Here is a 13742-nt window from a genome sequence, read left to right as displayed (position 1 = left end):
TCGATTGAACAGATCATGAAACAAACAGGAAAGACCGAATACATTATTCACTATTTCTCCTAAATTATGATAAGGATGCTGAAGACTTTCTCATTAGAGTGCATAAATATGACTAAAAAACAGTACACTTTTTAAAAAAGCATCTATTATGAGAAGCAATGTAAAAACAACCAACTGTAGAAAGCAGCCTCATGTACTAATGCATTGCAGCAAATTCTGAGCAGAAAATAGAACCAATCATCTAAAAATCCCTCCTCTGTTTTTTTCCCAGCCCCCAGATAAGGAAGGCGGCCTGCCGAAGCAGGTGGGCAACAAGACAGAGTGCGGCCTGCTGGGATTGGTCCTGGACCTGAAGCGGGACTACCAGCCAATAAGAAACCAGATCCCAGAGGAGAAGCTTTACAAAGTCTACACCTTCAACTCTGTCAGGAAGTCCATGAGCACTGTCGTCAAATTACCCGATGGGAGCTTCCGCATGTACAGCAAGGGAGCCTCTGAGATTGTCCTCAAAAAGTGAGTCTGCTTTTGTAATTAAAATTAGATTATTTATATAATGACAGCAGCAAGGAGAATTTTGTGCAGTATCAGGGGATGATCAAATCAGGGAAATTCAACCTGATATAAAGCTGGTCTATTTTGGGTGCACAGAAAACTTCAGGTTATAACATTTTTATGCTTTCTTGAGGCAGTGAGAGTGGGCTGAGTTTCCACTTTAAGGTCATGTAGTTGTGAAATTTACACTAAAGAAAATAAAACAAAGTCTGAGAAAACATGAGGCAGTTATATGCACTTTTTGCCCTTTTTGCAAAAACTCAAACTCACTTCTGACAATTGCATTAAAATCAAGTATTAAAGTTAAAGTACATCTACAATGGATAAGTCACCTTGGATGTGCATTATCCAATATAACACATTTAATGTAAAAGTTACAAGTCTTATTAAGAGCTTTCCACGAGCTGTTATCTTTATTGTTGTCTGTACCCATGAACCCCTCCAACTAGCTACTTTTCTCACCAGTAGACTACTCCATATGTTTGGGAAAAGGTAACAATTGTTGATCAAACTTAAAATTATCTACAGCAGGCGGATTGCATTGAGTTCTTTTTGTGATGTCCAATGCAGTACTTCTCTTCTATTTGTGTGTTTATTTAATTTAGCTAAATTGATAAATACATGTTGACTTCAGTTTGCCCACTATCATGGTCCTGGTGGCAGGTACTCTCGAGTCATTGAACCATAAAAACTAAAATAGTTAAAATGACTTGATTTGACCCTCAACATTTCCTGTTTCCAAGCCTTCAAAAGGCTTCATTAAAGATGTTTTCTGGATTTTTTTAGGCAGATGGGGTTAAAATGACCCAAAGAAATTGTCATCACAAAAAAATTCTAACCTGGCAGCTTTACTCTTTACACCAGTAGTCTTTACACTTCAGTTTTGCAGACCATTCATCCCAGACGCCGTACATCTCAGAATGGAAATACACGCTAAAACTTTCAAAATAACATTGGATTAAACTTCCTTTTATGGTTAGGTAAGGGTTAAGGTAAAGGATACCAGAAGTTAAAAGTTAAAACCTGACTACAAAATGTTTAATAAAAGTCATTTAAACGGCGTGCCGGTGGTCGAGTGGTTAAGGCGCACGCCATATACGCAGGCGACCCGGGTTCAAATCCGGCCCGTGGCACTATTTCCTGCATGTCTCTCCCCACTCTCCTCCCTGTTTCCAACTCTACCCACTGTCCTATCTAATAAAGGCAAAAAAGGCCAAAAATAAACCTTAAAAAAAAAAAAAAAAAAAGTCATTTAAACAGTCTCCTTACAGGAAAAAAGCGCATCCTCCATGAAAATATTACAATGCAACAAGCATAGCTAATGTAGCTTTGTAAGCTGCATAAGCTACATAGATAACAGAGCTACAAAACTAACCTAGCAATGTTGCTAAAGCTAATCTTACAAAGCATCTACATATAAGATATGAACCTTGCTAGCAACCTTTGCTAAAGCTCAGGTTGCTTAAGCTAACACTGCTTAAGCTAACTTAGCTACATTGGTTTATGTATAAATGTTACCTAGTGTAGATTGATTAGCTTTAAAACTAACAAAGCTATAGCAAGCCATTGTTCATGTAACTACTTCTGAAACTGTGTTCATATAATTTAATCACAGATTAGACCTCTGACCTTTTTATCTTTTATATTTATTAAGTATTGCTTAGGCTTTAATGTTTGCATGAGTGGTTTGCAGCCAGACTATCATGGTTTTGCAGCAAACTAATAATCTAGTCATAGTTTGGTAATTATTTAGCTTTAGGGTGTCTTTTGACAATTCTGTTACCTTTTAATTGAGACAGACACCTCTCTCTGACTAAAACACCAACGTTAGCAAACCGGTGTTTTTTGCCAAACTTCTGCCCTGGCAAATTTGTCTGAAACACTTCATTTTGATTTATAGGTACCTACATGTTTTTGTAATTCAGTATTGTATAAAAGAATCTTCCAAAAGATGTACATATATTTACCATCTTCGGTCATTTATACAATAATAACTGTAATTCAAAGTTAAAGTACAACTTTAATATACCTCTTATCACACCACTTCTCCCCCCATAATAACAGATGCAGCCATATTTTGAATGAAGTGGGAGAGCCAAGAGTTTTTCGTCCACGGGACAAAGACGAAATGGTGAAGAAGGTGATCGAGCCCATGGCGTGTGATGGCCTGAGGACCATCTGTGTGGGGTTTCGTGACTTCCCTGGTGATCCTGAACCCAACTGGGATGATGAGAACAACATCCTCAGTGACCTGACAGCCATCTGTGTGGTTGGGATAGAGGATCCTGTCAGGCCAGAGGTAGGAGAGATATTTTTATCAGGTACTTAGAGAAGGGGATGTTGGGCAAAGATGCATGGCTGCGTAACAGCTGTTTGGTCTCAGTTTGGTCTGAGCAATAACATTTATCTTAAAGTTTCACATGAAGGCCTCTCTTTATTCATAGTTCATATTCATAATGTTTTGTAGATCTGTAAGAGTTGAAGATTTCTTACCCACACATTTCTCTAATATCTTACATGGTAAAGAGAAAACCTTGGAACGATAGAGGTGAAACACAACCTTTATGTCAAGACAGTGTTTCAAAGACTGCAAATATTTGTATTTTTTTAATAGTCAAGATTTTTGGCTATTTCATCATAAAATACCCTTTGCAAACATTCAGTATTTGGTATTAGTTTCTCAGGATCAGGCATTAACCTCAAGAAGCCAACAGTAGAACTGCATTATGTGATGATAGATGTATTCACAATGTTAACGTGTATGAACAAGGCAAAATGAGGATCATGAAGAATAAGTCATTGTAATCTCTACAAAAACAGAGAACCAACACATGAGAAGACTTCCAGTCAACATTGCTCTAGTCATATGTGTTTCATTGTTGGCACAGCTGTCCCTGTTGTCGGCTGCTTGTTCCATCTAATAATGCATGCTGCAACACTCACCCATTGCCGTGCCTCTTTGTATTTCTGTTTTGGACAAGATTAAACACAATGTCCTTCTGTGTGATCAGGGACCCCTGTAACATTTTATAGCTCTCTGCAAAATTTTGATTTCTTTACAAACCAAGAAAACCCTAAAATATTTCTAACTATGATAAAGAAAGAGAAAGTAGACAAAGGTTTTGTTGGTTTGCTTGTTACCAAGTTTGTTTAACTATTAGTGGAACATGGAGCAAATATAGGGTGGGACATTTGGCTAATAATTACTTAATCTAAGTCCCTAGCATATTAAGTTTTCAAATAATTCCTGAAGTTTACAAGGACCAACAATTCATATTTTTTATAATAGTAATGGGACACATTTTGTAATGTTGGCTGCCATAGGTTGCAAGTTCAATCACGCAACTCAGTGCCCAACACCTCTACGGCATCTTTCTCCATACTACTTCTTGTTTTGAATTGAGGACTCTTTTCAATAAAAACGGCATCTGTATGTGTATGTGCTCTACTGCCGTTTCCAGTGCACATGTAAATTCTGGGACCACTTCCTGTGCGAATGTGGAAGTGCCTTTTAAAGTGCATTTCTGCCTCATTATGGGAACCTATGAATGATATGAAAAATGTCAGTTCATGTTTGGATAGTATGACTTTTAAGGTACCGTTTTTATTGAACAGAGTCCTCAATTCAGCGCAAGTTTGTACTTGTTTTTGCATACTGCATGTTTGATATTGAAACTTAACACAGTATAATGCTGTATAGTTTGGTTACAGGTTGTCATAGAATTAGAGTCCCACTTATTTTGTTGTCTCATGTTAAAAATATGTTTCCATGTTATTTTACTTAAATCCCCACTAACCATCCATTGTTTCAAAAGTTTTCCTGTATTCAAAAATATAAGCCTTTTATTTAACAGGACAGTTTATGCACCTGTAAATGATGTGTTGGCAGGAATTCATTTTGTTTTGTTTTGTTTTGTTTTGTTTTGTTTTGTTTTGTTTTTGTTTTGTTTCTTTGTTGTTTTTTGGGACAGCTTAACTCTTGGTTACAATATTAACAGCCTCTCTATTACAATAAGATTTTTTAGTTTCATTTTCAGACTTGATGTAATACTGTCATATAAAATGAGGTGGAACAGTGAGCAATACGACTATGCCAGTCACAGTGGGCACATTAAAGTGACAGAGAGAGCTCATGTCATTTTGAAAGATTTGAGTTGAGGATTTGTGTGTGTCTGATCAATGTCTTCACTGACAGTTGATTCTCTGCTCGATTATTGATTGCTGAAATGCATGCCTCAGACTGGACCACACAGCTTAAGGAGTTTAAAGGCATTTTGTATTTGAAAGGCATGCAGAGGCTACTGATGTTGCTGTAATTTGACATACCGTGAAGATTTACTGCATGATATAGTAAATATTTAAATGTGTTGATATTTTATTTGGTGTTGTCAGATGCAGAAAGTTTTGGTGAGTCAGCCGTCAGACATAACTGTCCATATTGTACTGAATCAGAATAAGCTTTCTTGGCTTGGTATTTGTGCACATACAAGGGAGCTGACTCTACTTAATTTTGCTTCCTATGTTAAAGGATTGAAAATAAAACATAATTTTAAAACAAACAAACCCTGATAGATACAAGTTCAGTATTTATTTTTTAATGCCTTTAATCAGCCAGGCTCAGCACATGTACAATGCTTAAGCGTGTCTGATTTCGAACAGAATTAAATGCATTATGGATTTAATTCTTAAATTCTGCCATAGCTTGTCACTTTACAGATGAAGACAAGTTCTCAAATGTACAACTTCAGATGTTTAAAAAAAATCAGAAAGGGTTAGACGTTAAATCACCCGCAGAGAAGTGTGTTATCTTTAAAGTTCTTCATTTAGAGCTAAGTGTTATATAACGACAAGACCATGCAGTGCTTAGATTTAAGCACTGCATTAGATTTTCTCCCAAACTGCTGTAAACATTATAATAGTACTTACTTTTATTCTAAACATTTTGTGATGTAACTGTGATATGTTTCTGAATTCCTTTTTTATCTTCAAACATTTTATTGTAATTTCATACTGTACTTTTAGCGTTCACTTTTGAACACAAACTACTTATTCTGTCATCATTAAATTATTGTGTTTTCTACTCTGTGAGATTTTGTTTAAGGCAAGAAATAACAACTTATATACCTTATATAAACATCAAGTAATTATTTCTTCAGCAGTACATGAATTAGGATGTATACTGCAGGAAAGAGGTGCCTATGTACAGTGGGAAAACTGACCTCACTTGACAGCTCTAGTACAGATACGGGGCAGCAGGAAGCTAACTGACTACTGCATTATTCAACTTCCTCCTTTCATCTTTTTTTCCATCCCCCTCCTCATCCTCTAACAAGGTTTTTTATTCAGCCTGTCCCATCCATGTTTCCTTGTCTCGTTCTCTCTCCACACTGCAGGGTCTGACATCCACCTTTCTCAAGTTCCTCTGTTTTTCTTTTTTTCTGCACTACTTTTACTTTATCTCTCACCATGCATCTGTCTCTTTTTCTGTGTCTGAAGCCAACTTATGTAAGAAACTAAACAGACCTAAAAAAAAAAATTAATTAAGACAGAGAAGAAGGGGAAACAAACTGTTGTTCTTAGCATGGATGTGCAAAAAATCTTTGGGAACCAGACCAACCTAAGAGCTCCACAGTTACTTTTGGGGTCTTATATTTGAACAGTCATCCTGAAAGAGTAATTAGAACAAATCTGAAGTTAAGTTAAGCAAAAAGTACTCAGGGAAAAAACTGCTGTTGCAAATTTCACACCATTTGGGATGTATTAAATTCACAGTTTAAGTGCTAATAAAGTCTCTTGTGTTGCCCCAAGCCAAACAGTCTGCAGTTCCCTTTTTGTCATCACAGAAGTCTCTTAAAATCTGACCTTTTCAAGAAAAGCACTGACATGTTTGCAAAGCAGCTTACTTTGTAAGACTAGCTAATGTTGGAGATGAGACTTCCCACGCTAAAAAGGTCACACTAAGTGGTAAACATGTTTTAGTCTGTGTGTAAGTCTCCAATTTCTTCCTCCAGAATGTGATGTTCTTTTAATAACTGGCTGCTCTGCCCCCAGAGACACAAGAGAGCAGAGGCAATGGCAAAGAAAAATAGAAGAGGATAGATAAAAGCAGAAAAAAACTCTAAATCAGATTCATGTCTTAGGGATAATGGACAGTAGGAGAAAGAAGACATGTAAGTGGAGAAACAGAGGAAAATGAGAGTGTAACCAGATCTGAGGGGTTTGTTTTTCAGTTTCACCTACTAGCCTCCTACCCTCTTCCTCTGTCGGGCCAGATTGTATTTTTAATAAGCCTCCACTTTCCTCCTCTCCTCAATCCACCGCCTCTTTCGGGTGACCGGTCAACTAGGGCAGTGGGAATCCAAAGTAGAGGAGAGTTGAACAGACAGTAGGGATGACAGATAGACAGACATGAAGTTGATATCTTGATAGCAGGGACTTGGTGCAAGCAGAAAAAGTAAGATGAGGATGTAGAAACTTTCTACACTTGCTGCAATATTTACAGCGAGAGCTTCTGGCAAGTCATATAAGCTCTGAGGTCATATTTGGGATATATATTTCTTTACTTTTACTGGTGGGTATAAGATGTCCTCCTGTATTATACTCTGCATTTGTGCATATGTGTAAGGAAAAGCATGCTTCCCTGTATGTGTGCAATATTCCCAAGTATCAGTGATGGGGATGGGAAAGTTTTGCATACCTCTTTATAGGGAGAAAAAAGATACAGTGTAGGCTTGGCTGTATGTGCAAATGTATGTAAGTTACTCCTGCATTATGTGCACATGTTTGTTTATGTGTGGGTTTGGAGAGCAGTGCTCGCCCACACTGACCTTTGTCAGGGAGAAGAATGCGTTTCTGAATTAATACTCTGCTTTTGCAAGCTGGTTTCACCACAGATATATCTTCATATAGTCATTTCTCTCAGTAATTCCAGTACATTTCTATCTCACTGATTAAGATAAATGATCTGTTTATATCATTAAATCCATAATGCAGTTATATTCTTTGTGTATCTTTTGTGTCTGTGTGTTTTTTGTCAAGTATAAAAGTACTGCTGAATCTTCACGTTCTTAAAGCACTTGAAAAAGCACTAATAATGGTGCAAGTATGTGAAAGGGGTTGTGCAAAGAGAACTGTCACTTATCTCTGTAGTGACCGGTAGCTCTAAAGAACATTAAAGTGTTTTCCAGTTCAATGTTGTGGTCTTTAAGCCCCCCGGTATGACTGTTGTTCAGTCTCACTAATCTCCTATTTAACCCTATCTAAATCTACTGAGTGTAGCTTTACTTAGACCCTGTTCACACCTTTCACTGACATTTGTCCTGGGAAATCAGGTAACAAATGGTAAGTCTTTTCGTTAACAATACACTTAAACTTTAATTAAAATCAAAATTCAATAAAACTTTATATGCTCTAATACCAAATCACCACCTGGGCTTTTAGGTATTTACAGATACCACCACTGATCTGATCCAATGTTGAATCATTAACCTAGCTTCTTAACTGTGAGGATGAGAATAGGAATCATGTAGTGAGTGTAAGGCAGCATCAGGCTTTCTCAGCTTTGTTAAAGATCTTGAAATAAATAATACATTTAAACTGATCTTGGCATAACAATCTGCTTAAAAATCTGTGCACAATTTGCAATAACATCACTCACCCTTTGCTGTCACAGTGAGTCCTTGTAGACAGAGATCCTCCTTGCAGCTGATGCTGTGCTATCCTTTATGTCTATGGCTATTTAATGTTGATTGCATTGTCTCTTAAAAATCCAACCCTTACCGTAAAACAGATAAAGCATTTTCTTTGATGACAGTCGGAATCGAGTCAGTGTGTGATCTGTGGATGTTTTTTAGCCTGTAGCACTACACTATGTGGTAAAATTATTGCCCCAGGTATTTGCATTAACTCTGTTGATAAATGTTATCATATTTTCTGGTCGTGGTCAGGCAGAATGTCTTGAGAAATTATTTACATGGTGACATAATGTACTGTGGTTCCCAGTGTTTTGTTGCTTTCAAACCTTCATTGGAAGTTTCCAACTACATTTATATACTTTACCAACACTCTTCAAAACACTAGCGCTGCACAAACTGCTTATTGTTATATAAGTTGTCTCAATGCTATGTTGGCTCCACCTAGCAAAAAGCATAGACCTGCCACTGCACCTATGACAGTGCCATAAATGCACACTACCTTTGAACTGGGCTGATGTTTGGCCTATAGTCTTCTTGCTATTTACTTATGTTATTGAGTTGTTTTGGCAGTGTAAATAAATTAGTTGACCTATTTTTGTTGTTGCTATTTTTGTTAAATTCCATTGTGGTGTTTGTATGACTACTGTTATTTCTATTTTCCTTCTATTGTAAAGCTTTTTGTTTCTTTTGTCTATGATTGACATTTTCTAACAGCTGCCACAGACCAATTGTAAGGATAATATGTTTGATTTGAGTCATTTTTTGTACATATATGTCATTGTTTTTGTATCTGCTGTATAATCATTTCATATGTGTCTTATGTATCACTCTTTAGGTGCCAGATGCCATTAAGAAGTGCCAGCGTGCAGGTATCACCGTGCGCATGGTGACAGGAGACAACATAAACACAGCCAGGGCCATAGCCATCAAGTGTGGTATCATCCATCCAGGAGAGGACTTCCTGTGCATCGATGGGAAAGAGTTCAACAGGAGGATCCGCAATGAGAAGGGAGAGGTGCAGTAACTACTGTCAGAGAGAAATCTGCAGGAGAGTGAGAGAGGCTAAACTCATGAGACAGAAATATAACACCCCTTTATTTCTGTTTGTGTGTCCAGGTGGAACAGGAGCGAATTGACAAAGTTTGGCCTAAACTCCGAGTTCTGGCCAGATCTTCCCCAACTGACAAACACACACTTGTCAAAGGTGAAGTACTTGCACATTAACACCCCTCACCACCAACAGGAATTCATTTTACCCTTAATTTTACATTGTTCATTGTTAAACATCATCTATCAATCATAACATTAATGAAAGTATTCTAAATAGCTGATGTTCTACGATCAAGATTACTGATACATTTTTAGGTGTAATGATTGACAATAAATTAAATTGGAAATCCCATGTAAACCATGTTACAACCAAAATGTCTAGATCCATTGCAATTCTCTATAAAGCCCAATATTTCTTAAGCCAGAAATCTCTGTGCACTCTCTATTACTCACTCATTGTCCCATACATGACATACTGTGTAGAGGTTTGGGGAAACACTTATAAAACAAATACAAACTCTATTTTTCTGTTACAAAAAAGGCCATACGTATTATAAGTAAAAAACCCTATCGTGAACCAACCAATCCCCTATTCTTGCAATTAAACATGCTAAAATTTCCAGACTTGGTCGAATATAATACAATACAAACAATGTATAAAGCTAAAACTGGACAATTACCAGAATGTATCCAGAAGTTGTTTATACTGAGAGACAGTCAATACAATCTGAGAGGAACATTTATTTTTCAGAAACCAAAGATACGCACAAATGTCAAATCTCATTTTCTGTCAGTTAGAGGGGTGAATTTGTGGAATTCTTCTTCAGATATTGTAAAAACATGCAGTACATTGGTAAGGCTGAAAAGACTGTATAAAAGTCAGTTGGTTTTGAAATACAACATGAATAATGTAAGTTAATATGAATATGTCATTATGCATTAATTGACTAATGAATGTACTAATGGATGTAAAGAACAACAATGCTTTTGCATTGTTTTTGCCATGCACTTATTTCTGTGATGGTTCTGTTGTTTGTAAAATAAGAGGGGTAGGCGTTAATAAGCTTTAGCTTCTGCCTACACCCTTTCGGTTTGCTCAGAAACTTAGATTTTGCACCTTGACCCCATAAATTGCTTTAGTTGTGCAAGTGAACCGAAATAAACACAGCTGCATTTGCTGCTTTGCTGATGTGTATATGTGTTTAATAGGCATTATTGACAGTACTATGGTAGACCAGAGGCAGGTGGTGGCTGTGACAGGTGATGGAACCAACGATGGACCTGCTCTAAAGAAAGCTGATGTCGGCTTTGCCATGGTGAGCAAACCTTATTTTGTTTTTGTCCTTTTTCTGCCTTGCTTGTTCCCTTTTGGGATTGATGTCAGTCAACATCTTGAAATGTGTTCTTCACCTCTGCAGTATTTAGAGCATCTCTCAGACACTCTGGGAGGGCCTCTGTAGATGAGGAGCTCCCCCTAGTGGTTTTTTGAGCTCACACAATTTTTCTGCAATGCAATTTAGCACTCCTACACCAGAAAACTGTAAAAAAAAAAAAAAAAAGCCTTCAATATGCTGTGTACATGTTTTAGCTTTGTGATTTTCTATTTAATTTGCCCACAAGTTGAATAGACACCATCTCCTCCAAGAATATATGGTGGTTCTAAACCTCCTCCTCATGGTTTTACAGCCATATCTGATCATCTTAAGCTCATCTTTTGTTGTGTTATCTATCTCTATCTTTATTTTTTCATCCTGTTACACGCAACACTTTGAGGTAACTATGTTGCTGTTTTTGTAAACGTACCATCTATTACGTATTTGCCATTCCTTCAGTTCCTAATCTTGAAATTCTTCTAAAAAATTTTTTCTGTCTTTTCACTTTGAAGGTTTATTTTTTAATGGATTTTTCCCCTAGTCCTAAAAGAGAGGCTTATGACAGATGATGTTGTGTACTTTACAGACTGTTAAGCCCCTGAGGCAAATGTGTGATACTAAGCTGTATAAATAAAACTGGCAAAACTCTATTGACACCACCTGTTATTCCTGCCTATTTTAGGCTATTTACAGATAATAGGTAGATGGCTTTATTAATGAGAGATAAGTGTCTAATGTTAAATGCTTTTCCAGTAAAGACATTGAAATTGTAGATGTGTACACTTATTTTACTTCTCCAAACTTACGAAACATGACACATAAGTAGAAAGGGTATCCTGTTCTAATATGGAGTCATCTGCCACAAAACCATAGAATGCAAACAATTTATTTAATCTGTATTGCTGCAGAGTTAATTGAGTACCTTTCATATCCAGAAAAAATAAGAGACTGCAGTACGGTGCAATGTGTATTTAGCCATTTAAGAAACCTCTAAGTTAAGTTCCAGTACACATTAGTCTCTTACTGTCTTTTCTGCACTCTTTCAGGGAATCGCTGGTACAGATGTGGCCAAGGAAGCATCCGATATCATTTTGACTGATGATAACTTCAGCAGCATCGTAAAGGCAGTAATGTGGGGCAGGAACGTCTACGACAGCATCTCAAAGTTTCTTCAGTTCCAGCTGACTGTCAACGTAGTGGCTGTCATCGTGGCTTTTACCGGCGCTTGCATAACACAGGTCAGAATGATGTTTATGCGTGTTAGTTTACAATTAATGCCTGTTTGAGTGTAGATGTTTTATTCTTTAATTTAAAAAACAAAAGTCCTGGTACAGTAGTAGAGGTTGTTGTTCAAAAGTTGGTTGTTACAGAGTTCCTGGAGATGCTTGAAAAAATTTAAGTGGGAGTTTTTAAATTGAAGTCAATAAGAAGTCTTATTTCTTTCTAATCAGTGGTGTTAAATTTTGATAACATTATGACTTGGACACGTCTTTTTCCAATCTTTATTCTCTACCAACGTTTTTCCAATTTTAATGGTTCATTTTGAGTGTATGGTTGTTGTATATGTTATGATAAAATTCACTATACTGTGATAGAAAAGAGGCTTCAAATATGCCCGAAATGATCAACTTTGGGTGTTTATGCCCAAAAATCTCATTGTCCTTATTAGCTGACATTTTCTTAACAGTGAATTAGACCAGATATTTCAGCTCTGTCCAGTGTACTGAGAAATCCCACATGCTTTTCCTTTTAAATGTTTGGCATACAACAAGATGGTATTCATTTCTCTCAGTTCAGGTCTTTAGAAGGTCTTAAAAAGTCTTAAGTTTGGTTATTAAAAGTGTGAAGGACCCCTGTATTAATTACAGTTTCTGTTGCTTTCCCCAGGACTCTCCCCTGAAGGCGGTGCAGATGTTGTGGGTGAACCTGATCATGGATACTTTTGCATCTCTGGCTCTGGCGACAGAGCCTCCCACAGAGTCTCTGCTGAAGAGAAAGCCGTATGGTCGCAATAAGCCTCTTATCTCCAGCACCATGACCAAGAACATCCTCGGACACGGAGTCTATCAGCTCGTCATCATCTTCACGCTTCTCTTTGCTGGTACAGACACTAAATTTTCTCTGCTGTACACCAGGAGTTTTGTGTCGTGTATGACAGGTGTGTGGTTTAAGTTAGTGACAGCATACTAATGCTTGTTTTTCTTCATAGGTGAGCAGATCTTTGACATCGACAGCGGCCGCAATGCTCCTCTGCACTCTCCTCCATCTGAGCACTACACTATCATCTTCAACACTTTCGTCATGATGCAGCTCTTCAACGAGATTAATGCCAGAAAAATTCATGGCGAGAGGAATGTCTTTGATGGTATCTTCAGGAACCCCATCTTCTGCTCCATTGTTTTTGGCACCTTCGCTGTGCAGGTAAGACGATGTGTATTTCTTTATGACTCATTCTCTTTTTACTGAGCTATTATCTTTCTTTGACAGATTATATTGATCAGGTTGATGTTAATTTGTTCTAAGTAGGAGTAATGTTTATTCTAACTCTGAGTGTATTGTTTTACTTGTACTTTGCTTTGTGCAGATTGTTATTGTGCAGTTTGGAGGGAAGCCATTCAGCTGTCAGCCTCTGGACCTGGAGAAGTGGATGTGGTGTGTTTTCCTCGGGCTTGGAGAGCTTGTCTGGGGACAGGTAACATGCAAACTCATCTGTTTCTCTGTCTGATATTTTACCGCTGTGCTTGTCCTCTTGCTTTTACTGTACTTTACAATATCTTACTCTTCCTCTGTGTGTTTTTGCTGTACTGTAAACTATCAATCTTCCTCTCTGACCCACTGCTGTGTTTTCTCTATGTAAAGGTGATAGCTTCCATACCTAATGCCAGGTTGCGCTTCCTGCGGAGGGCAGGCCAATTGACTCAGAAAGATGAGTTACCAGAGGAGGATGTGAATGAAGAAAACGAGGAGATTGACCATGCAGAAAGGGAGCTGAGGAGAGGACAGATCCTCTGGTTCAGAGGACTTAACCGCATCCAGACTCAGGTGAGGAAGGAAGAAGGGCTCATGTTGTCTT

General features: G+C 37.6%; 1 protein-coding gene across 15 annotated transcripts in view; it reads left to right on the top strand.

Moving 5' to 3' along the window:
- atp2b2 (ATPase plasma membrane Ca2+ transporting 2) overlaps window positions 1-13742 on the top strand; it is a 200267-nt gene that overhangs the window by 177286 nt on the left and 9239 nt on the right. For all 15 annotated transcript variants that reach the window (XR_005991592.1, XR_005991591.1, XM_041781370.1 and 12 more), the window contains 10 exons: window positions 272-513; window positions 2617-2851; window positions 9082-9261; window positions 9363-9450; window positions 10506-10612; window positions 11716-11907; window positions 12557-12770; window positions 12879-13090; window positions 13254-13361; window positions 13529-13711. Coding sequence is in view for 13 of the 15 variants with exons in the window: in XM_041781370.1 (XP_041637304.1) it covers window positions 272-513; window positions 2617-2851; window positions 9082-9261; window positions 9363-9450; window positions 10506-10612; window positions 11716-11907; window positions 12557-12770; window positions 12879-13090; window positions 13254-13361; window positions 13529-13711 (1761 nt within the window). In the remaining 2 variants the exon portion in view is untranslated. The remainder of the gene's footprint in view (window positions 1-271; window positions 514-2616; window positions 2852-9081; window positions 9262-9362; window positions 9451-10505; window positions 10613-11715; window positions 11908-12556; window positions 12771-12878; window positions 13091-13253; window positions 13362-13528; window positions 13712-13742) is intronic.

Source organism: Cheilinus undulatus, linkage group 3, assembly GCF_018320785.1.
Source record: "Cheilinus undulatus linkage group 3, ASM1832078v1, whole genome shotgun sequence".
NCBI classification, from domain to species: Eukaryota; Metazoa; Chordata; class Actinopteri; order Labriformes; family Labridae; genus Cheilinus; species Cheilinus undulatus.
Note: the sequence above shows the minus strand (reverse complement) of the source record. Positions and strands in the feature narration are given on the sequence as shown.